The sequence below is a fragment of the Hypomesus nipponensis genome, chromosome 5, assembly GCF_054491055.1.
Source record: "Hypomesus nipponensis isolate SF chromosome 5, ASM5449105v1, whole genome shotgun sequence".
Taxonomy (NCBI): domain Eukaryota; kingdom Metazoa; phylum Chordata; class Actinopteri; order Osmeriformes; family Osmeridae; genus Hypomesus; species Hypomesus nipponensis.
Genome location: NC_140365.1, coordinates 8,838,113 through 8,863,186, shown reverse-complemented (window position 1 = coordinate 8,863,186; position 25,074 = coordinate 8,838,113). Strand labels below are relative to the sequence as shown.

The 25,074-nt window shown below is 46.7% G+C and overlaps 2 protein-coding genes across 12 annotated transcripts in view; both read left to right on the top strand.

Annotated features, from left to right (window-relative positions):
- The window catches only part of ncor1 (nuclear receptor corepressor 1), a 46,874-nt gene extending 41,573 nt beyond the window's left edge, over positions 1-5,301 (top strand). For all 7 annotated transcript variants that reach the window (XM_084697748.1, XM_084697749.1, XM_084697751.1 and 4 more), the window contains 8 exons: positions 334-488; positions 612-835; positions 1,111-1,254; positions 1,601-1,746; positions 1,940-1,993; positions 2,169-2,360; positions 2,520-2,693; positions 2,854-5,301. In XM_084697748.1, the coding sequence (XP_084553874.1) occupies positions 334-488; positions 612-835; positions 1,111-1,254; positions 1,601-1,746; positions 1,940-1,993; positions 2,169-2,360; positions 2,520-2,693; positions 2,854-3,053 (1,289 nt within the window). In that variant the 3' untranslated portion in view covers positions 3,054-5,301. The remainder of the gene's footprint in view (positions 1-333; positions 489-611; positions 836-1,110; positions 1,255-1,600; positions 1,747-1,939; positions 1,994-2,168; positions 2,361-2,519; positions 2,694-2,853) is intronic.
- Positions 5,302-7,315: 2,014 nt separating this feature from the next.
- On the top strand, positions 7,316-19,764 carry LOC146288293 (prolyl 4-hydroxylase subunit alpha-2-like). 5 transcript variants are annotated; one of them, XM_084698530.1, is made up of 17 exons: positions 7,333-7,454; positions 10,177-10,300; positions 11,529-11,620; positions 12,419-12,515; positions 12,812-12,963; positions 13,295-13,432; positions 13,848-14,087; positions 14,958-15,157; positions 15,275-15,451; positions 15,971-16,041; positions 16,169-16,268; positions 16,737-16,790; positions 17,336-17,395; positions 17,469-17,534; positions 18,383-18,451; positions 18,713-18,809; positions 19,281-19,764. In XM_084698530.1, the coding sequence occupies exons 3-17, from the start codon at positions 11,536-11,538 to the stop codon at positions 19,349-19,351; spliced, it is 1,677 nt and encodes a 558-aa protein (XP_084554656.1). In that variant the 5' UTR covers positions 7,333-7,454; positions 10,177-10,300; positions 11,529-11,535; the 3' UTR covers positions 19,352-19,764. The 5 variants fall into 5 exon arrangements, with proteins under 5 accessions (XP_084554655.1, XP_084554658.1, XP_084554659.1 ...); XM_084698529.1 differs by lacking the exon at positions 10,177-10,300 and having other exon boundaries at positions 7,316-7,454; XM_084698532.1 differs by lacking the exons at positions 10,177-10,300; positions 17,336-17,395 and having other exon boundaries at positions 7,316-7,454.
- The last annotated feature ends 5,310 nt before the right edge of the window (positions 19,765-25,074 follow it).

Genomic DNA, 25,074 nt, shown 5'->3' with positions numbered 1-25,074 from the left:
ATAGATACTGGCTTTACGCCAACCGCTTTGTTGAATGTAGGCGAATACGGCGGGGGGCTAAATCGGGCTGGTAGCTATACTGAGTAAACATGCCAGTGTCTAAAGAACCCGCGATCTCAATAACCTTGTCATCCGAGTACAGTGGGTGACACCGTCCCCCCTCACCCCCACACACACACACACACACTCGTCTGGTCACCTGACCACTCCCTCCTGTTAACGTAGAGACAAATATAGATTGACGGCTGGCTACTCACTCAACCAACACTCTCCCTCTCTCTGTCTATCTATCTCTCTCTATCTCTCTCTCTCTCTCCGTATGGAACCCTGCAGTTGGCATGCGTCACGTCTTCGACATGAGCCGCTACCGCCCAGCAGGGGAGCCCCCCCAGCCCGGCTCCCAGGCCCCTCCCCCGGGCCAGGCCGACTCGTCGTACTCCCAGGTCCCCAAGACCCACCGGGTCATGACGCTGGCCGACCACATCTCTGTAAGACGCCGCGCGCTCGCTCGCTCGCTCGCACGCACGTCACACCTCCACCCCTAAACAGACACGCTCTGTAGAACAGCTCCAGTAAACACCCCCCTCCGGAACGTTCCGTCTCCTCCACAGCACATCATCACCCAGGACTTTGCCCGGAACCAGGATCCACCCCCTCCATCCTCCACCACCTCCTCCTCCTCCGCGACCACCACATTCCAGAGTGCGGTCTCCAGCTCTGGCCTGGGCCGCGCCAAGCCCCCCAGCCGCTACAGCCCGGAGAACCAGGCCCCCCACCACCAGAGGCCCCCCAGCAGGCTGTCCCCCGAGAACGCCCCCGACAAGCCCAAGGCCAGGTAAAGTCCGGATGAAGCAGTATGGCTGGTGCATTTCATATCACCGTCAAATGGATAAGGGAATAAGGGATTGGCTATTGGGCAAGTCAAGAAATCATCGGTAAAAAGACATTGTATGCATGCATTTCTTTTGAAACGATATCCATCACGGGGGTGATGGCGAGTGGGCAGCCCAGCCTCTGCCCCCTCCCCCGCACCATCACAGCACCTCCAGACCTGGATGTCCTCTCCGTCATATTCTCCCTCCCTCTGCCCCTCCTCTCACCCTCCCCCAGGCCTGGCAAGTCCCCGGACCGGGGAGGCCGACAGATGGACGGCTACGAGCCCATCTCCCCTCCCCAGAGCTACCCGGGCATGGACAAGCCCGAGGCCAGCGCCCCGCAGCCCCAGAGGCGGGAGAACGACAACCCAGAGATGAGGTACGCCCTCTCCCTCCCCCTCCCCTTCCCCTCCCCTTCCCCCCGGGGGGCCCAAAAGGCCTTTTGCTTCGATTGGCATTTTTGAACCCGATTGACTCTGGAAAAATATTAGACGTCTGACCTACATGACAGATGATGTATGTGTCACATGTGAGTGTTGATATTTGAAGCCTGGCACTAGAGAGCCGATTGCCGTCGTCCCCCTGGGCAGAGTGGTGCTCCTGGGGTCTTGGCAGGCAGGCAGCCCCCCGGGCGGGTGGAAACGGGGGACTGTTGCCAGCGGGGGGGCACCCAACCCCAGTGAACCTCCTGACCCTCCCCCCCTGTGGCCTTTCTCTGGTTTCAGGGGCGACTCGCGGTCTCCGGGGAGCGGCAGCTACCTGCCCTCGTTCTTCACCAAGCTGGAGAGCACCTCTCCCATGGTCAAGTCCAAGAAGCAGGAGATCATCCGCAAGTTCCGGAACTCCTCCGGCGTGGGCGACTCCGACATCGGTAAGCGCGGGGGGGGGGGGTCTCTTTCTCCTCTCAACGGACGCTCGTGGAGAACACGCTGCGGAGGGGCGAACGAACCTCCGCGGCGTTGCGGTTTAGCCCCGTATTTACGATTGTGAATACTCATCGCGCTGCGTCGCCATTTTAGTTCGGGCGCCAGACATTTAGTAAACGATCGTTTTGCTGTCCGTAGGGGCCGCGCAACCAGGCACAGAGATCTTCAATCTGCCAGCTGTGACCAGCTCAAGTAAGAGTCGCCCCCACCCCCTAAGCGTCGCCCCCTTCCTGCTCTAAAACAAACACAAACAAACAGGCATTTCCAGTCCCACGCTGTACCCTGTAGTCTCTCTCATCTCTCTCTCTGTCTCTCTCTGTCTCATCTCTCTCGCCGTCATCTCTGCCTACGCTGTCGTGTCCTCCAGGCGGCATCAACCCCAGGAACCACTCGTTCAGCGACCCGGCCAGTAACCTGGGCCTGGAGGACATCATCCGCAAGGCCCTGATGGGCAACCTGGAGGAGAGGCCGGAGGAGCCGCAGGGAGGGGCCGCTCCGCCCAGCTCCAACGCCCCCAGCGGGGAGGCCCGCCAGGAGGCCAACCCTTCACCCGGCATGGGTAAGAGACCCAACACACACCCAGGCCTGTCCTCATCCAAGCCAGCCTAACGAGGGGGCCGTTTCCATGATGCATACGTCCATAAATATACATGTAATGACCGGTTTTGTGATGTCGGCTAAGGACATTTTTTTTTTCTTCTTCTTCCTCGTCGACCAGGCAAGCAAAAGCTGCAGGGCAAAACCAACAGCCGCAAGTCCAAGTCGCCCAACCCGGGCCAGGCGTACGCGGGAGGGGGGGAGCGCCCCTCGTCCGTGTCGTCCGTCCACTCCGAGGGAGACTACCACCGGCAGGCCCCGGCCTGGACCTGGGAAGACAGGCCCTCGTCCACAGGTAACCCCCCTCCCTCCATCCTCCTCATCTCCCCCTCCCCTCCCCGGGGTCTTCGCTCACCACAACACCATCGACAGATTCAACACGCGGTTAACTGGACCCGCTCTCGAAATGTACTCCCTCACCCCCACCCCCCCCCCCCCTCCCTTTCTGTCTCCAGGTTCCATGCAGTTCCCCTACAACCCCCTGACCATGCGCATGCTGAACAGCACCCCGCCAACCTCCATGGCCTCGCCCTCCATCCAGGCCCAGCAGCAGCAGTCTGTGCCGGGGGGCGCCCCGGGCGCCCAGCAGCTGGTGTGGGAGCGGGAGCCCCTGCTGTCGGAGCAGTACGAGACCCTGTCGGACAGCGACGACTGAGCCCCACTTCCCCTCCCCCCCCCCCCCCGTCCCCGAGGAGGGCTGAGCAGAGGCTGGCCTGCCCTCAACCACCCCACCACCCTCTCTTCCTCTCCCAGGACTATCCTCACTCACTGGTGCAGAGTTTAGGAGCGAGCGCAGGGGGCCCGGGGTGGCTTTGTGTGCAACAGCGCCCCCTGGTGGGCAGCTGAGAGAAAGGCAGCCGCCTCTGACAGGCTGAGGTCTTGGGCACAGACTCCTTTTTTTTCGGGGACAGGCCTGGACACACAGCGTGTCGGAAAATGCCTGAGTGGAAGACATAAAAGCTAACGATGAAGAAGAAAAGAAATAAAGAAAAAAAAGACTATTTCTTGAATTTTTGATTTCTGTAAAGAAATGCTTTTGTCTTTAAGAAAAATCATTGTATGTAAATAGATTAACCTTTTGCAGTGTTTTTTTCTTTCTTCTTTTTTTTTCTTAAATGCGTTCTTTCTCCTTTTATTGTTGCTTTTAAATGGATCCACTTTGTTTTTGAACAGGAGGAGGAGGTGTTAAATCTTGAATATCACAGTTGGTCTCTCCCTGTCCCCCTATACCCCGCCCTACCACCACAGACAAGCTGAGAGACAGACCTGTGGTTTGTACTTGATTGAGACGCGTGGCGCACAGAGACGTTTAGGTCCTATCCACCAACCACCAAGCACCACCAAAGCCTGAACATTGTGGACATAAGTGAATGAAACAAACACACATGCTAACATTTTTATTTTTATTTTATTGCATTGTCATTTGATGCCTGTCTTTGCAACACTGTGGAGATGATGCAGGGGCGTCACAGATCCGCTGTTAGAGGATACAAGAAATAATTTTTGGTCACCCTTTTTTTTATTCAGACAAAGATGTTTTCGGAACAAGTTGAGAACGCGGGTGTCAGAGCAAGTGAGTGAAACAGGTGAATAAGCTTGAGGTTGTCCGACTTGTTCCTCATATAATGACTACTTTTAGGGCCCCCCATGTTGATCTGAATTCTGTAATTGAGCCAGTGTGTTAAGGTGAAGTTGACCATGTTGTGTACTGTATGACACAGTGTGACCAGCGCAGCTGTCTATGGTTTCCAACCAGTGCAGGATATTCTGCTCTGCAACGTTGTTGTCAAGGTAACTAAAGTATGTCAGGAACCTTTTTTTTTAGACAGATTTGCCATGCCTTGTGGCTCAAGAAAGAAGGCAGCTTTAACTCGTTTCTCAGAGATCTACGTCGGTGTTTGATGTTTCTATTTGTTTGTTTCTGTAGTCCCTCTCTCTCTTTCTTTTGATACTGTCCCAGCAATCTGAGCTCAGTGTAATTTGTCCTTTTGCTCGACGAAAAGACAAAACTAACCAAACATAAACGAAATGGTCTGCACCATTGTTGCACTTTTTTTTTCTTTTTGCTTTGTAATCTTTGACGACAAAAGCATACTACCTATGTATAACTTATTCAAGCTTCTGCAGAGGATTGTACTGACAAGATGTGCTTTGACTTTGCCCATGACGCATGGAAGTCTGGAGGTGGAGTTCCTGTCTGGTAGCTGGTACATGGTTTTTCTAGTGTGACACTTGCATTAGCAGTTAGTTTCTGCGTATGGTACTCGCAGCTGAGGACTGCCATCGTGGCGAGGCCATAACCATTTAATCTCTGTTTCCTTAATATCCAGAATCAATATCAACTGTATTTGTCAACGAATATGAAGCTTTTCCATTTTGAATTCCACTCGGTTAACATTGATAAGGACAAGTTCTTTCAGATACGTTGTAAGTGTTTCGGCTTCCCTCAGCTTTTGCTTCGCTTAACAACAAAAACAACAACCTGCTCTAAACTTGATATTTTCCTTGCTTTTCTTTTCATTTTTGATTTAGAATTGTTCAAGTCCTCACGGATGTTTCAGATCTTTTGTTTTCTATCATTTTCAACATCAATGTTATACATCCCATTTCGATGGGATGTCAAGTGTTTACAACGGCAATGACAAAAAAAAAAAAGTTTACAAAACTTGAATCTTAAAAAAAAAAAAAAAAATGAAGCCAGAAAAGAATTAGTGCATCTTTTCAGCTCTCCATCAGTCAAACACCGAGTGGTGACTTTTTTTGTTTGTTTTAATTTGAGACTTGAAACCCCATGCATCCCATGATATTGAAATGCAATGTTTGTATCGCACAATGTCTCTTAGTAGTCTATTACAAGAGTTCAGACCAATCAATAAAGTGGATCAGGTCTCCACCTCTCTGAAGATGATGTCTCTCTATTATTTTCATCTCACTACGCAATTCAGATGTTTTAAGCTTTGTAAAGGTAGAAGGGTCTTTGTAAATATACAAATTATAGTCATCTTTACTAATACATATCTGAATATTGATCAGTAAAGATGTCTCCAGTATCTCCAGGTATTCAGGTTTCTGAGTACCTGGGTCTGGTGCAATGTCTGAACCTGAATGTTGCTGCATGCATGTTGATGTTGCCACATGGCAACATACTGGATCTGGTCATCGCTGACTTGGTTCCAGTTAACAACACACAGGTCAGTGACCTTGGCGTATCCGACCGCATGGACCTCTCACCCCTCCCCCCCACCCCTCCTCTCTCGTTTGAAACAACACATGCACTTCCGCAACTGGAAAGCCATCTCAACAGCCAACATCGCAGAGGACCTTTTGATCCCCCTCCCCAGTTAGTGAAATCGTGGAATTTTTCAACCACCGGCAGCATTTAATGAGGTCTCTTTTCCTCGTTCTGCTCTCTGCTCCGCCCTGGACTGAACAACTGGAAAACAGCTGGTCGCATCCTGGACCTGGGCATGACTCACTCTGGGTTCACTGGCCACAAACTGGCCTTCCATGATCACCAACCTCATAAAAAAGTAATCCTGTGGAACCGTTTTCCACTAGCAACCACCTTTTAAAGTCCTGTTTCCCAGTGAGCCCTTTAAAGTGCATTCTAAGAAATGGAAGACTTTTTCCAAGACCAAGGTCACTAACCTCCCTCCCCCCACACCCAATCCACCACAAGTGTTACCCCCAACCCCTCTCTGGATGCATCTAAAAGTGTCACTGGGGGAGGTTGAGAGCATTGTCTTGAAAGTAAGGCCCTCACCATGCACACTTGATCAGTCCTCTGGTGACTTTAGCTGTTAAACAGTCCTTCTCCTCTGTGTGCGTTTCATGTTTTTGTGTCAAATGTACAGTTAAAAGGCTTTTGGTCAATATGTAACGTGACTGGAACATGACCGGAAGATCCTGCATGAAGCAGCATTCTCATCATTTTAATAGGCTACTGCTGACATCTAGTGGATGTATGGGAGCGGTGCAGCTGTGGACACAGCATTCACCAGCCTTGCTGTGTGCAGATCACAATTAAAAGAAAGGGTGCAGTGTAAAACAGTTTGTCACAAAAGAAGCAGGTCATTTTGGCAACTTCATCAGGGTCACTTTAGCTTTCTGCAGAACACCATGAAAACATTTGGGAGTTGAGATTTCCATGTTTCTTTTAAATATCTTAATTGTAGCCTACAATTTGTAGGGTATATTTTTTAATCGTTTTTACACAATACGAGTTACACTATGGCACCAAGTGTGACAGAAACACATTTGAGAGCAGAGCTACTGTGACGGGTATTATATGTTTGCATGCAGTCCTATGAAATGGCATTGAGTTTTTAGGTGTAGGTCTAAGCAACAAGCATTTTCAGCACGCAGAGGGAAATGCAACTGATAATTAATATTATCATATGTAGCCCCGGCACATTCATATCCGGTGCGTTTGACATTCGACTAAATCAGTGGAAATGCCAACTCATAAACAGCATTTTGTATCTAGTTAAATTCAGCCTAAAGAAGCCAACTCCAAAAGTACCGGAGACGTGCAGACCAGCATGTAGCCCATATACATTACCGTAATTATGCTAATTCATAGCAAAAGGGCAGAAAGCGCGAAATAAAATGTTTTAGTATATACTGTATATTCTATGCATCTTATTTTTGTGGCCTACTAAGAATTGTATGTAATATTATTGCAGCTATTAATACAGCATGTTAAGATTTGTCAGATCATTCCTTGAAGAATTTCTTATTTCCCATTTTTATATTTTTAAGTGCAATACTTTTTTATTTGAATTGCTCCTTCATATTAGTGGTGAAACTTTACAAAGGTATGCTGTAACTGGGCAATATTTTATTGTCTCCTGGCTGTCATCACAACATCGGAGATGCTTTACAAACGGGAATGTTGGTGCGCATTTAATAGGAGGATGTGTCTTCCTGCCAGACATGAGAGGAGGTTCTGTACGTGGCAGCGAAAAAAAATCCTTACATTTTCAGTAACCCCGGGGTGCCTTGAACATATCTTCACATTCCGTTAATGGTGAAGCACATCGTATTAAGGGAAAAGGTAAGCATGCATTGATAAGTTTGCGTAAACAGGGCTTACATAAGCACAAATGTAGGCTATGAAAGGCGCTGCATGTGCCCGTTGGCGAAACATGTTAGGATGGTTGTCAATAACAACTACTATAAACTATATTTTGGGGTGGTAATTTGTTTGAACGTTGCATGACATTACCAGTTATTTTATTTATAACAATTAAGCAAGCTGTAGAGCTTTTCAAGTGTGAAGTTCCCAGCTGGTAACATACTGGTATACTTTCACAGTGTAACCCCATAAGAAAGGGAAAGATACCATGCCAAAGTAACTTTTGATCTGGTTTTTTATTTAAATATTTTTGAATTGACAATAATAATTTGTACATGTTTTGCTTTAAGTGACCCGACAGTTTATACTAGTTATTTTACGATACTACGATACGATTCTTTAGTGATAGGACCAACTCATCCAATTTGTCGGGATTTCTAGAAACGTCTTGGCTGACGTCAGTCGTGGGATATTGTAGTAGTCCTCCAGATGTATTTTCCAGATTTTTCGGCAAGCTGGATAGTGTACCTACCAAAGACCTCACGTGGGCCTGTAGTCTACAATTCTGTTTTGGAATATGCACCACTTCAGACCATACAGTCACACAACTGTTATTGTTGTATATAAAAATACAATAGCCATATTGGTAAGTCAGTTGACTATAGATTTTTTTAAATTTTTATAATTTAGTATGCCCTTTTCTGATCCACTATGTTTTTAAAGAAAGGGGAGTTTGAGACATTAACCACCTAGAGGTTGTCTCTTCCCCCACAACTCCCCTCACTGTTACATTCTTCCCTCTTGATAGGGTATTCCGGAGTGAACAGATGCATTTGAACAGTTTTTGCTTTTTATACAGACTCAATACACTAGATACATGTCATATTTAAAAAACTTTATTTATCCCAAACTTTCCAGTAGTGTTAAGGATACATGTCACGTCATAACACAACGCGCGCGCGTGTGTGTGGGTGTGGGTGTGTGTGTGTGTGTGTGTGTAAAAGTGTTTGTGTATGATAATCTCAGTTTGTGTTATAAGTGCCTGCCGCTCCTCAGATAATTGATTGCTAGAGTCAGTCAGGCAGTTTAAACACATCCAGTGGAATGCCTAAACAGAGGACAACTCTCCAGGCTGTTGAAAGGAGGATGCTGGAGGCTGTTAGACAGTAAAGTTCTCCAGCCTTAGGAGACTTAACATTGGGTTCTATCTCACAAAAGCTACAGTCGAAATTACACCATGTATATCCAGTTCTGTTTCAGTACGTCATGAATAGAATGATTGTCCCCTGGCATGTTTTACCAATAGAGACATGAATCTACCTGCTGTAGGTTTTGGTGGTTCAGATCAAGTTCTCTGCTCTCGACTAAGGCCAGCTTCTTACTGTACAGTACAGTGTTCAGTCAGCTGACTAACCCTTCAAAACATTCGAAAAATGCTGACCTTGGGGGCCAAGAACCAGACCAGCTCAGAGCCTGAGTCACACTGGTCCTTTAGAGTTTCAATAATTGTTAAGAAGACATTAAGAAGGCAATGAATAGCCTTTTGACGTGGAAAACCTCTTCCACAATGAAATTGGAACACATTTCATTTTTCGGATATTTTCGGATAGTTTGCTTTTCTGTGAGGTAGGGAGGAGGGAGTTAACTCTCAGTTACCACAAGGTGAACTCGGAGGCAGGAGTTGTCTCAGCCTGTTGTATGGCTTAGGGTAGTCAATCTTTGTGTGTCTGTTTTTGTACACTTTTGTACGGTCCATCCTTACTGATTAACCCGAGGTCACTCACTGACTTACTGACGCTGTCAAGTTTCCAGTTAGTTTAGTCGAGAAAATCAGCACGTGCCACAACATCTGGGTTAAGAATGATACATTTACATTTAGCCATTTAGCAGACGCCCTTATCCAGAGCGACTTACAGTAAGTACAGGGACATTGCCCCCGAGGCAAGGAGGGTGAAGTGCCTTGCCCTAGGACACAATGTCATTTTGCATGGCTGGGAATCGATCTGGCAACCTTCAGACTACTAGTCCGATTCCCTAACCGCTCAGCCATCTGACACATGCTTGATGGAATAGCAAAACAATATTGGCTGTTGAGAAATCGACTAAACATCCTTGGGCTGCATGATAGCTCTTATATCCAGTCCCAAGACAGACCATCGAGTCTGAATGTGGACCCTGTGTGTGTGCATGTTACAGGGCTCCGGACAGCCCTTGTTCAGGCCAGCTCATCTTCTTTGAGCTGGGCTCCATCTGGAGAACATGCCTCAGACGGACAGCATTAGGGCCGCTGCTGCTGAGCAAACCTTTCCTGTTTTCACAGTCAAAAAGGCTCCCACTGGCTCGCCAAAATAAACACTTTCAGCAAACATTCGTCTGGTACCATACCATGCAGTATTGTAGAGTAGTGTGGGCGAACATGCTAGGATGAGGGCAGGGGAGACAGGCTAGGAAGGCTGAAGGACGTGGGCGTTGAATTCACAACTCCTCTCTATGCCACATTGAGCCAGCATTCTCTCGCTAGTTTAACAGTGTGTTGGTCAATACAATTCAAGACAGAGCTCTACTGTCAATACATGTATTTTTGGAGTAGCCTACATGTATCAGTGCTTAAGCCAAATTAGCAATTTCCCCAGCAACTGTGATTTTAGGAAACAGCCGTGGTCCTCTGGCATCTCTAAAACAGCATTTCTTTCCTGTCCAGTCACATAGTGTTCCAGATGGATATCTTCTTCTGGAAAGAAGACTAGCTGGATCAAGAACACCTCACTAGAGATTACCCAGAGTTCTGTGTAATGTAGATAGCACAGTCCCAAGTGTTTGTTCAGGTAATTACATTTAGCGTTTCAGACAATACCTAAACGTTCAGATATCCCTTTCTGTATTTCAGAGGGCTGTGGTGGTGATCCCCAAATGAACCGCTAGATTATAGAGACTAAGGGGAATTACAGTTCCACACACACCTCTGTATTCCCTCCACACCTCACACAGACACACCTCACACACACACACACACACACTCACACACGCACACAACCCTGTATTCCCTCCACACCTCTCACACACGCACAACTCAGTAATGCGTTGTGTGGTATGCCTCTAAACCAGAGGTGTATTGGGTTATTTTGAATTACTTGAATTACATTTAGTGTGATTTGGAATGCATCTTTTAACCGTCTCAAGTGCTGGAGTACTAGTTGTATTGACATAGTTGTAGTCCTGTGCTAGCGGGAGCTTGACACAGTTCTTGAAAAGTCAGCAGAAGTGTAAGAACACATGTCGTCTCCCAACCTTAGAGAAGATAATGCCAACTGTCCCCCAAACACCTGTCTCCCTCACCCTGGTCTTGGCTGACTACTAGTAACTTCAACCTGAGCTACCCTTTGACCCCCTGACCCCTAAATCCCTAAACTCTGGCTCATGTTCCACGAGGGGCATGAGGTCTTGGTTGGAGTGACCCGTGTGTAAGGTAGACGAGATACTTTCTGATGGATATTTGACATTTAGTCATTTCTCTTTTTTTTCAGATGGGGGAGGTCATTTTCAGACCTCCCCCATCTTTGAGCTCCTCTTCAGCTTTCTTGGTAGTTGGGAAAGCCATGTTCTATTCCATCCTGGTCCTGGCTACAGGAGTCATGGTTTCTGGCCCCCAGGTTGGCAGAAGTCAAGCTCAGATGGTAGACAGAGCAGGAGTCTCCCAGCCTCCCTGTCTGCCACTAATGACCCGGAGCCTTCTGGAAACTATGAATATAGCATATTGTTAGACCACCAGCTAATGTACTGACAGAAAAAGAACCGGCTTGGCCTTCCAGAGAACCAGTAAATATATTCCTCTATGTGGATATTGATGGCCATGTTTTGACTATTTATCATAAGAGAAAATTGCATTTGCCAGTGGCCCTGTTGCCACCACAGTAGAACTGACATGAACTCCCATGAGCGGCACTGTGCTCTCCAGGCAATAGAAGTGGTGATTGACATGAGTGAACACTATTCCAATTCCAAGGATTGTATTGATCGACATATGTATTTTTCCCCCCGCCTTTGCATGTTCAGTATCACAATGATGAAGTGCCTACCCTTCCTAACCTGGGCTCTGGTCTGCTCCTGTTGTTGGGGCGTTCAAGCGGAGATCTTCACCTCTATAGGTAGGCACTACAGGACACTGCTGCCTTATAACAGGTAGGCCCCAGGCCTCCTTATGTCCCCTGGGCTGGTCTTATCTCCACCATGGGCTTGTACAACAGTATCTAGAGGTGAAAGACTGCAAAGCTTCCCATACGTTTTGTAAAGATGGTACACTTTCAGTCAACCCTCACAAGTAAGTAAATTGTTGTTGTTTTCGTCATATTTCACCCTCTGTTTTACCATGCCTCCTACCCGGGATATTGAGCATGTTTTACTCTTTAGTTGCACAAGAACTGCAACTGCAAAAGCTACTTGCATCCTGTCAGGCTGAAGTGATGGGTGGCATTCTGGCAATTTATGTTCAATTTGGCTCCACAATGTGCTACGCTGCAACATTTAATGTGGCGTAAAGCTGCTTCGTCACTCTGCTTGGCAACCACAGAGTTCACCCCAGTCCTGGGTTGCTGAGGGATTTCTGCACGCTGCAGCCTTTAAGTCCCTGCCCCCTAAAGACTCCTAGGTAGTAAAAAATCACAGCATGGTGGCATGTGTGATAATAAACAATCTAAAACACTAGGGGAAGGAGACATCTCATCATCTGAAACAGCCTTTTTCATAAACAGCTTTATAAACACGACGACTGCATCTGTATTGATGACGCATATCACAGATAATCACTTGACGCAGAGGTCAAGCACCTAGTAAAAACCCGGGGTGTTTTTTGTTGTGGGGGATAAAGGTTTAAACATCTTTAATGAGTGATTCAACTTTTCCTTGTTAAACTGGATGACGTTCTGACGGTTGAAAATCTTTCTCAGGTCAAATGACAGACCTGATCTTCACGGAGAAGGAGCTGGTCCAATCCCTGAAGGAGTACATCAAAGCGGAGGAGGCCAAATTAGCGGCTGTCAAGGGGTACTGTGTGTTACCACTGCGTGTTTGTGTGTTATTGATAACGGAAGAGATTCAAACCAGACACGCAAACCTAGGCTTGTCTGACTGTAGGCTTAACCTTTTACCGGCAATGCCTGAATAGAGCAGATGACAAATGAAGGGATCATTTGATAATTGCTAATATAGCCCCTGTGTGGTTGAAATACAAGTTAGAGGGAATCACAATTGTCTTGTAGCTGGACTGGGCCTATATCTACAAACTCCCCTCTGCTGTGATGCTAATTCCCTGCCTACCTGTCTGTCTGTCTCTGGTGTAGCTGGGCCAACAAGCTGGAGGCACTGACCCGGGCCTCGACCTCTGACCCTGAAGGCTACCTGGCCCACCCGGTCAACGCCTACAAGCTGATGAAGAGACTCAACACCGAGTGGGCCCAGCTAGAGAGCCTGGTTCTGCAGGACCCCTCAGATGGTAGGAGGAAGGATGGAAGGGAGTGTGTGTGTGTGGGTGTGGGTGTATTCCAAGCACCGCCCACGCATCTGCTCGGAGAGAACACAGGCTGTCATGCAGCTGTTGGTTTCTGTTTACTTTGGCCATATTTTGGTATGTGTGTGCTGCTATCAGACGTGTGAAAGGAAAGTGGGAGGAAAGTTCCAGACGTGTGTTCAAGTTAGTCATTGGTGCCGTGAGCCTCCCTGCTAGCACTCCTTACAGCTGTGTTCCCTCACTACACTCTCTCTCTCTCTCTCTCTCTCCCTCCCTGCCTCTCCTGTCTCGTTATCTTCCTCGGATCCCTCTCCAGGGTTCATCTCCAACATGTCCGTGCACAGGCAGTTCTTCCCAGATGAGGAGGATGAGAAAGGGGCTGCCAAGGCCCTGATGCGCCTCCAGGACACATACAAACTTGACTCGGAAAGCTTCTCCAAAGGCAAGCTGCCAGGTAAAAAAGGAATGGTCCTGGATAATATGTCTGTATGTGTGTGCGCACGCCAGAGTGTTTAAGGTGTCTCCTTAGACCTGAGTGTGTTTGTTCATGGATTTGAGTTGTATTTCGAATCTAACAACAGCTGCCATGCAGGCTTCAGCCTCGTGACGTGTGAACTCACAGTGTGATGTCTCAACCTGCCCAAGACTCCTCTCAGCCAGGCAGCACACGTATCAGCTTTAACCATCTCCCTCCACCCAAACATCCGCTTCTTAAACAGAATTCTAACCCTCGACCTGCCAGGCGGATGGCGACAGTTGACAAATGCCAACCGTTCGTGGCGAACGTGACCTGGTGTATTTCTCTCAAGTGTGTGGCGTTTTGTCCGTCTGTGTGTGTGTCCCCCCCCCCCCCCCCCCCCCCCCCTCAGGGATGCACTCCAACGCCCTGCTAACGGTGGACGACTGCTACGACATGGGGAAGACGGCGTACAACGAGGCGGACTACTACCACGCCGTGCTGTGGATGCAGCAGGCCCTGCGGCAGATGGACGCCGGCGAGGACGCCGTGGTGACCAAGGCCGACGTGCTGGACTACCTGAGCTACTCGGTCTACCAGATGAACGACCTGCCCCGCGCCATCGAGCTCACGCGCCGACTCGTCGCCATCGGTAACGGGTGCCCCGGCGGGTTATTTTTTTTCTCGCTTGACCTTTATTCAGTTTGTCGTCTCTCCCCGCCCCTCCCGCGCCCCCCCCCTTCTCTCAACCCTCACCCTCTCTCTTTCTCTCTCTGTCTCTATCTCTCTTTCTCGTCAGCTTCCTCTTTTAGCAGGGCGTAGCCTGACAGTGGTCACGGTTCCTAGTGCTATTTCAGACTCGGGCCTTCACGGAGGACGCGGTCTTTGGTGGAGGCTGTAATCATGGTCTTGTGGTGACTGGTGTTGGACTGTGAAGTGAAACGGACCTAGTTGTTTTGACAGCCTAGGAGCTGTGTCAAATACCTACGCGGCAAATAGGATTTTTGGTGTTGTCATTGATTCAGGGATATCCCATAGCTCCTTACTGGAACGAGTTCTCGGGGTAGTTCCGATGGATTCAGTGGAAAATGGCAAAAGCTGTGAAGGGATTTATAAGGAAATGCCTGACCCGGGAGTTGGCCTATGGTGTTTGTTTGTTGTTGAGATTCCTATCGTTCTACTGAAGGAGACCACTCACCAATGACTGGCACCGACCCTGTTGTGGACACCTCCCCAGCCTTGGGAGCTTCTAATTCATGGTCATTTTCTTTAAAGACCACAAGGTGGTGTTGCTCTCTCAGTCTTCCAGTGCTAGCGGTCTTCCTCCACAACCCTGACCGTAACCCGACTGACATGGCGGCCATAGCTCCAGCGGTCAAAGCTTTTAGTCAGGTGGATTTATTTTCCTCTCGACACCGATGTCTCTAGAAAGAACCGTATCATTTGTGTGGCATCTCCTCATTCTTCCCGACCCTCTCCAGAGTCAGGCGGGGTAACGGGCTGTTTCATGGTGCCGTTACAGACTCCGACCACCAGAGGGCAGGAGGGAACCTGCGCTACTTTGAGCGTCTGCTCGCCAAGCAGCTGTTGGAGCAGAACCAGGAGTCCCAGCCGCCCGTCTCTGAGAAGCCCATCCAGTTGGGCACCTACGCCCGGCCCAAGGACTACCTGCCCGAAAGGGAGACCTACGAGGCCCTGTGCAGGGGCGAGGGAGTCAAGATGGTGAGAGAGAGAGAGACCATACCACACGCTAACCCCCCAAAAACACTCGCCCCGAATTCCGTCTCGTCACTGTGGTCATACATGTCGATTATTGACTCCTCCCTCTTCCTGGTCCAGACCACCGCGAGGCAGAGCCGCCTATTCTGCCGTTACCACGACGGCAACCGGAACCCCCGTCTGCTACTGAAGCCGATGCTGGAGGAGGACGAGTGGGACAGCCCCCACATCGTACGCTACCTGAACGCCCTGTCAGACCTGGAGATCGAGAAGATCAAGGAGCTGGCCAAGCCCAGGGTGAGAGGCAGAGCACTAGAGACAGGGCACTAGAGGCAGGGCACTAGAGGCAGGGCACTAGAGGCAGGGCACTAGAGGCAGGGCACTAGAGGCAGGGCACTAGAGGCAGGGCACTAGAGGCAGGGCACTAGAGGTCTGCAGACCTGCAGGAAAACAATCACTTTACCTGTCACACATGCTCCATCTGGAAATGGGTGAGGGCTTTAAGTTGTTATAGGTTCAGTCTTTCCCTATTATAGGTTTTACATCTGTGGGCATCTGTGATGCTCTCAATGTTGCACATAGATAGGGCTGTACAAATCTCATTTGATTTGAAGTGATAGCGAGAGCTTGTCTCTATCATTATATCACCTATACCCTCCAAAAATAGTCATAACAGTGTTAGCCATCTGAGCATTCCTCACACCGCAGCCTGTACATTTAGACGTGTGTGTTGTCGATGTCTGAACCACATCATGTGATTATCTCAGGCCTGCACACAGTGTCTGATTTACTGTTCATCTGTGTAAACACTTGAAGCTTGCCAGAGCCACAGTTCGAGACCCCAAAACAGGCGTCCTGACCACAGCCAACTACCGAGTATCAAAGAGGTGAGTCCTGCTGGTGAACAGTGCTCTGGGGCCCCCCTGTGGTCCAGCCGGGTATATCTGCTGCTGTCATGTGGAGGTGCCGGAGTGCAGGGAGTCCCACTGAGTGTTTTGCGTGACCGTCCTGCAGTGCGTGGCTGGAGGGGGAGGAGGACCCTGTCATTGAGCGTGTCAACCAGAGGATACAGGACATCACAGGTCTGACAGTACAGACTGCAGAGCTGCTTCAGGTCGTGTTCCACTCTTCCCTATGATATATACTGTCTATACTATGCAATAGTATTGGCTAATAATACTACACTGAGAGGACAGACCTAACAAATTCAATACATTTAGTTATTTGTCTATACTGTATGTTACAGCTATGGCCAGTGTCCAGAAGGCTGACATTTTGTCCAGATAAAGTATCAAATTATGGCCAGTATCCAGACGGCTGACATTTTGTCCAGATAAAGTATCAAATTATGGCCAGTATCCAGAAGGCTGACATTTTGTCCAGATATAGTATCAAATTATGGCCAGTATCCAGAAGGCTGACATTTTGTCCAGACATAGCATCTAAAGAATGGCCAGTGTCCAGAAAGTTGAGATTTTGTCCAGATATCGCATGGACATAGCAACTGTGTTGGAGTGCTTTGCATGAGCAGGTTGTGTGACCATCCACTAACCCCGCCCTCTTCTTCTGTGCCACTGTGCAGGTCGCTAACTACGGGGTCGGAGGCCAGTATGAGCCCCACTTTGACTTCTCCAGGGTAAGCACTCTGACAGCAGTGTCAATGAACGGCTTCCACATGGTCCATGTTCGTTCTGATGATTGATGAATGACTTCCTCGTGTCACGTTCAAGAGGGAGGATGTGTGTGTGTGTGTGTGTGTGTCGAGAGGCCCCTCATTCACAGCGGAGGATTGCAGCAGGAGGTTATTGTTGACTTGAGTAGAATAACACAGTAACACTGTTGCAGGCAAGGTGTTTATGGTCGACTATATGACTCCAACTTGACATCCCTTTAATGAAAATGAAAATTACAGTTGCATGTCCCACCACCATGGGGCTATCAGGGGGCAACATGAGAAACTGTGGAATCATCTAGTTCCTTAGAACTCAATTCCAAATGTACAGTTATCCTTTAAAGTTGATCACGTTTGATTATCATTTGTCCTCCTGTTATTCTATCATCATCCTGACCAGGTTCATATTTTAATTATTACCAGTTTTGAGTGTCTTTTGTGGCCGTCTGGCTGGAATCCTGGACCAAGTCTTGTCAGTCTGGGTTAAACGTTACAAACATCTGTTGCAGCGTCCTTTTGACAGCAACCTCCAGGTCGATGGAAATAGACTTGCTACATTCCTCAACTACGTAAGTACGTGTGCGCGTGTGCCACGAGACCGCGCCTTCATGCTGTGTTTTATCTCAAATTTTATCTCCGTAGAGAGATGAGCCCGATGCTTTCAAAACATTAGGCACTGGAAATCGCGTGGCCACTTTTTTGAATTACGTAAGTATGCGTGCCCAGGTGGTGGGGTTGCTGGGAGAAGCTGCTGACTCGACCACCTTCCTCGTTTGACGTTCCTCCTGCATCGTAGCTAACCCGGCGACTGTGTAAGCTCTGTTTCAATAGAGGACTTGGATTGATTGACACGACTGTACGTTTCACCCAGCCCAGCCCCACAGGCACTAACCTGACTGGAGGGCCTGCCAGTTCCACGACTCGGCAAGTTAAGAGACCATGCTTAGGAAGGCTGTGAAACCCGTGCCATGAGTCAGTCAATTTCAGTGCATATTGTTGAGAGTTTTGTACTGAAGGCCCACCCCAGTATACCCCAGTATACTGTACTTTGCTGTCGTTTCTTAGCTCTGGAGGCACACTAATACGCATGACGTTCTGCAGTAATAAAGAGAGGGTTGAATGCGTCTCTATCAGTGAATGGTACTTCTTAATAAAATCAAACTTAAGTGGAAATGTAAAGTAGAATACGTGCTTGGCATGGTATGCAATAGCTCTGGTACTTATGTATTACAATCTGTAAAGTGTTAAGATAGTCAACTGCTTCTGTTTTTGTTTATGGTTGTATAGATATATAGATGTTTTCCCAGTAGTATCTGGCTATCTCACTGAATGGTTGCTCACTGTATATTCTATGATTTAGCCTCCTGAGCGACCACTGTTTAAAGATTCAGTTGACATAGAAACTGCTTATGCAAATAGAATTGAGCTGAAGACACAAGTTAAAATAGCATCATCTAGTCATTTTATGTAGCAATTGTTCCATACAGCGTGCTGCATTCCTTTCAGCCCATGTCCTGGAGGATGGTTTGGCTGACGTTTTTTCCCCCCTCTGTCAGATGACTGATGTTGAGGCTGGAGGAGCCACGGTCTTCCCAGACTTTGGAGCAGTCATCTGGCCTAGAAAGGTAAGGAAATCCCACCCCACCCCCCCCCCCCGGCCCTGACCCTGGCCCTGGCATGGTCCCTCTGAATGGAAGAGTCCCTCTGCTGGTATCCCTCTGGTGGGCTACAGTACCAGACAGGTCTACTGTAGCTGCACTTCATCTCTACATCATGAATAGGCCCAAAGCATTTTCGATAAAGCTGCACAACAGTTGTGAACGTCATCTAAGTACAGATTCATTTTACATGAAGCATTATGTGTGTGTGTGTGTGTATTTCCACAGGGAACTGCAGTCTTCTGGTACAACCTCTTCAGGAGTGGGGAGGGAGACTACAGGACCAGACATGCTGCCTGTCCTGTACTAGTAGGAAGTAAATGGGGTGAGTTTGGTTATTCAAGTGAAGCCCATTTCACTGTAGTGGAAGCAGATTTCTCCTGCATGGTCAGTAATGTATGTTCAGACTGGCTGGGATTGACTGTGTTGTATCTTATTTCATGCCTGTCTTAAAAACCACATACTGTCAGGTATTAAAGTGAGCCTGGTCAACCCAACGGACCACTGTGGCTATAAAACTGAACCTAGGGGCCTTGCTAAGTGGCATTGACATCATCATAATTCTTGTCATGGTATGGACAAGCTGGAAATCCTATAGTACTACAACAACAGCATGGAATGTAGCCAGAGGTTTGCTCAAAGCAAGACCCAGGGTCCTCCTCTAGGGGCGTAGGCCCAAATAATACTACTACTAGTAGTATGCTACTGCTACTATTATTATCATTATTACTCCTCCTACTATTATACTAATAATTCTACAACAACAATGTAACTTGTTTGGTCCCTGTGCTGCTAGTGTCCAACAAGTGGATCCATGAGAGAGGCCAGGAGTTCAGAAGACCCTGCGGCCTGACAGAAGTGGACTGAGGCTGTTCTTGCCTTCTAGAATCACACACCACTTGCAGTGCCTTAGGCTGCGATCTAAACTCTCCGAAAACGCATACATACACACACGCACACACGCACACACACAGACACACTCAGGTCTTGGATAGTGAGCTGAGACATGCCTTTTCTTTGTATAACTCTGAAAATGTATAGACTGTTTGGCGAATGTATGTGTAGGACCTTAAAGGGCTCAAATGTTTGTTTTTATAATAATTTGTGTTTTGGAAATTGTGTCTTTTGATGTAAGTGACCTTTGCATAAGTAAATACTGACAAAAAAAAACATAATTAAGAAATGTCATCTGTTCATTCTCATTTATTTATAGACTTTTAAATTATTACACTGTTTTGGAACATTGAGAAGAATGAGCATTAAACAGTGTGTTTTATTAAGAGTGTGTTTCTTACTCCAACAATCACACAACTGTCACCAGAGTACTAAGAGCTCTCCCTCGCACACACCTGCACCCCATTTCACAAAATCAGTCTCCTTGCCCGCTTGTTGACTCATTCGGCGCATTTAAACAGTTTGTTCCCCTTACTTCAGTCTTGTGTTTTGCCTGCAATTCTGGCAATGAGTCTGCTCCAACACATCTTATTCAAATGAATGGTTGTTATCAGGTCTGCAAGACAGTGGGCCCTGAGGACCAGGGTTGAAGACTGCTGGCCTAAAACACATGTTCTGTTAGATCATTTCATCATCATGTTTAATTATAAAAGACTGGGGTTTTCCATACACAAACAAATGGACCATGTCATAGAGTTAACCTTCATTCAAAAATATTTCAAAAATAATTTCTCTGTAATTGAGTCTGCTTACAGAAGGCTTTCGAGGTTTTCCTTTCAAGTGCCTGTGATCTGTCTCGTGTCTAAGAGCGAAGACAATTTGGAACGCTTGCTGCAATGTCGATTTGGAAGTGTCATGCATGTCTACTTCTCTGGACTGAGTGAGGGTCTCTCCTACTCCAGATGTCCAGACTCATTCGTTACCCTTCTGACCCCCGACGAGAATAACGTAGTATGAGACAAATGGGTCAGTGCATTCCACTGGGACACCCACTCTCCTTACATCCAGGAATGTTTTCAACAAATAAATAAAATGCGTATGAGCTACAAGGACCATTACCACGAGGATAGATGAGTCATTTTGCACTTTCAAAATGAACTCACATTCTTGTCTCATTGTGACAGGTCACACACCCTGCCGTTAAAAGATGATTAAAAGGCATGACATTTCAGGGCTCTCAAGTTTCACGCATTTCAACAAGTTTACACACTCTCACACAACACCTTGTATTTCTCACGCTGACAAGTAATAGTTAACTTGTCCCGCTATATACAATAAATGGACGAGGCGCAGGCATACAGAGTTAAGTCTTCTGTTGAGTTGATAGCTAGTTATACAGAGTTAATGCCTGACAATGTGCCACCCAAATGTTGAGGTATGGTAATCTCACTCCAAATTTTTGATAAAACTTGAGAGCCCTGGCATTATCCTCTGTTGCAAGAGCAAATTAGGATTAGTCAGTTGGGTTATGGGTGAGCACTGCACAGGTGAGCATGTACATTGATTGGGTATGGTACTTCTTAGTCTGTGACTTTTTCAGGTCTACAACATTTACGAACACTGCTTGTCCTGTGGATTTGGTTCTTTGCAAGCAGAATATTTAGAAATCATTTGTTTGAATATAAACATTTGGTCAAAATATGTTTTAAACTCACAAGGGTTTTTATTGCTGACCAATAAGTGATTTAGCCAAGCTAGGAAGACCAGCAGTTTTAACTGGAATTGTATTGGCACTGAGCAGCTTGTGTGTGTCTTCTGGAGAATTCTATACCTCTACAGGTAATATTCTGTGACTCCAAATGTGACGGGAATCAAGTTTCATAAAAAAAAAAATATGGATGTCAACATGTTCTTGGAACTATTACTAATCTAGTAATGTATGTGCGTTGGGCCTATGAGAAATGGTATGTATGAGGTGTTGCCATTGCATTTGGTGTTAAACTGTGTGTGTGTGTGTTTGTGTGCACTGGTCTTGGAAGACAACCTCATGGAACTCATGGAGCTGGAGCAGAGCTTCGCTCGGAGCATCTGATTTCATCCCAGCAGACAAACCGTGTCCTGAAATGTAGAACATAACAAGGTACAGCTGTTTTACACTGTCCAACCCGGCCTCTCAGTGTTTCAAAGTGTTCCGCTTTAAGTATGATCTTTTTTACATGCATGTTTTTTTCTGTGCTTCAAATGAGGCAAGTTGGCTAGACGTACCAAAAATGTCCTATTAACTCCGATGTAACCAGATCAAATTCGAGTTATTTGTGAGCCCAGTCTCAGAATCTGGACAGACTTCTATCACTAATGTGGTTGGTCCATTAGGACGCCTTTTGGGGAGATTCTCAAACAGTTGCCGTGGACGATGAATTCCCCCGGCCGTTGGTTTCCGTGGTAACCACCCCCCCCCCCCCTTTTCAACTTTGAGGTTATTGTTCCAGTATTTTTCGAAAGGAGTTGTTTTGACATTTGCTGGATGACACCTAGGAATTACATAGTCGGATGCTATGTGTAGTTCTGTATCTCAAGAGAATAGTGTATAACCAGATTTATGGTGAAGTTGTTCAGGAAATTAGCTATTCCTACTGGTTTGTCATGAAAGTTGACTGAATATCCAACTGCACTGATTGCATGGCCTACTCCATCTGTGTTCTGCAGATATGTGGGGGCTCTCCCGAAGACTTCCCAGAAACCCTTGAGAACCACGTCAGTTACCCTTCCACTGCCTTACAAGCTGGTGGAGCGTCTCAGACAGAGGTGGATGATGACGTCGAAAGCATGGGCGGAAATCCCGGGGGGGGACACGACCCCCCCCAATCCTGGGAAGAATATGATTTGTCCCCCCCAATAAATCACTGTAAACTTAACTATGTAATTTCGATATCATTAATAATATTACAATAGTATTCCATTTGGCGTCATCAAAAGATGGAAACTTTGCTATCGTCAATTCAATCCAAGATCAGCACGGATATTGTAGTTCTTCGAAATACATTTGCCATGGTTAGCGATCCTGAACAGAACTACTATATTCCACCATTTTCATTATTATCTTAAATGGTCTCATTGTAAAAGCTAAATCGTCTAGGGACTTTGAAACACCTGTGTGCCGATCTGGAGTAAACTGGCGATAGCAAAGATGATGGCAAATGCCACTTAAACGGAATTAGGGCTCACTAGCTCTGCAAATTCAGCTATTCTGCGAAGCCAGCCTATATAAAACCAAAACATGAATTATATTAATATGTTTGCAGTTTGCGTTGTGTAAAGGGTGAACTCATACAGCTGTCAATCCTTGTCAATGCAATCCGTTTCACCTTTCCTAACTGTCTAGCTACCCGGTAGATCGAAGCCTATTCTAGAAGAATGGTAAGAAATGATAGAAGCCCATCCATCTCCTACTGTAAATAACCTGCACATTGTGTGTGCGGCCAGCATGGTAAAAAAAATAGCAGAAAAAATAAAGACGGACATCAGAGCATTTCAGGACACCAAAACGCAAAGAAAGAACCCTAGTGGCCTAATCTCAAAGACTAGTTGATAAAATGTTTATAAAAATGATGTGAACTGTGCTAATTGAATGTTTCATAATGATGCCATTAGGCAGAGGAGGCACCAGATGACAAACAGACAATATAGCTGCAGGTAGGCAGGAATTGATTTGCAGAGACAGGGGGTCTCGGGGAAGTTTGTTGAGTCTCTTGTTTGGCAACACAACAGGTTCTCTTCTTTACACTTGTAAAATAGGGACATAATGCCATGGATACCCCCACTCTCTAACTGGTGACTGAACCACGATTAGTTTGAGGCAATGGTATTGTTGTTGTGATTAATTGTGTAGTATTGGGTACTGGTAGTTAGGAGGATGGCAAACACCTTATGTCTTTTCTAGGAGACACTGTGAGTCAGTGAGGGTGGTAAAGGGGAAAGAGCCAAGGAGAGACTTCAGATGACAGTGTCACAGCCATGGCAGGACCGGGGGTCAACCTTTTTGCCAGCAGGAAACAGTGGTACTTACTGTCTCGTCACCTCAGTGGTGGCACAGAACCATATCAGCCACTTCAAGAGAAATGGTTTCGCAATGTTTCCCTGACTTTATGATGGTTCAATTGAGATTCTTTTAGAGGAGACTGCACCACGCCCATCGTAATTACATAACTGTACACAGAGTACAGTATATACTGGCCTTTCTTGGTATTGCTGGTTGTAAATACTGTGCACCTGCATTCATACTTGACTGTTAATAAACACTACTTATAACTACATTTAAACAAGTTGAGACAACCTTTCAGTTCCTAACTATAAATGATCCAGGAGTATTAATTATGGTTCCTCAATATACATTTAACATATTACAATGTAGGCTGTGTTACAGCAATCATTTTGGTGTCCCCCTCAGAAATTTCTTGTGAGAAAATGTCATATAATTGTCCCCCCCAAAGTTGATAACTGATTTTCGCCACTGGTCGAAAGCTGCACGTGCTTGTTCTTCACATGGTAGGCACGTGGCCAAGACCTTGTGTGACTTAAAGCAAACGCTGTGAGAAACTCCTAAACCTTACAGACAGAAGAACGAACAAACATCTTGACTTTGGCCTCGTGTGAAGTTTTGGTCAGGGGGTGGAGGGGTGACCCGATCAAGTAACACTGCATTAATATTATCTGTAATGCAGAAGAATAAATACAATATCGAGCGCACTCCGGGGTACAGCTCTAGATGCGAATGTTCTTCCCTCTGGGACAAAGGAAGCGAGAGACGGGGGGGGTGTCCGATCTGAAGTTCAGTTCCTGGATATTGTCCATTAATCACATTCCCCTGGACCACCAGATATATGATGTAGACAACGATCTATATTGCCAGTTAAACATAGGAACACAACAGGAACAGTCACAGAAAGTCCAGGAGATTACCACCCCCGGGTGAACATGTCATGTCCCTATAGTTTTGAAACAACAAATGGATAAGTGTTCCCTTTGCACAATGTTATGGTGTCTTAGTTTGGGTAAGTAACTTTTGAGGGATCATTTTTCATCGAAAATGATCAAAGGCAAATGGCATGTGCACATGCAACTTATGTACTTGCACTTTGTCTTTCTGTACATCAGGATGGAGGATAAACGGTACCCATGAGACATAACTCACTTGTAGTTCAGCTGGCGATGTTCAGGTCTGTTATTGGACAATGTGGTGGACATTACTCTCCGTCTCCCCTACTGTTTTAACGGCTGTGCTGTCCTTTTTCTTTAGAACTCTTGGCCGCTCTCTCCAGTTTCTCCCAGAGGCTCCCCAGGCAAAAGGATTTGGACGGCGTCGCTCTGAGCCTGGTCAGACTGCAGGACGTATACAGGGTTTCCTCAAGGCATTGTGGGAAAAAAGACAGGTGTGGACCATGTTGCTTGTCTAAATGACAAAACCATTTCACTATTCTACATTGTTTAAAGCAGTTCCAAGCATCACTCCAGATATCCAAAATAATGTCAATCAAAATGTTGTGGGTGGTGTAATGGGAGAATTCTAAAGACACTGTATGCTCAAATAGTCAAGACGCTGTATAAAAACAAATTATTCAATACCAAAAAGGAATCTGCTGGAGGACACAAGTGTCAATCAGCCCAGTGATGCCGACTCTAAAATTGTTTCTCAATAG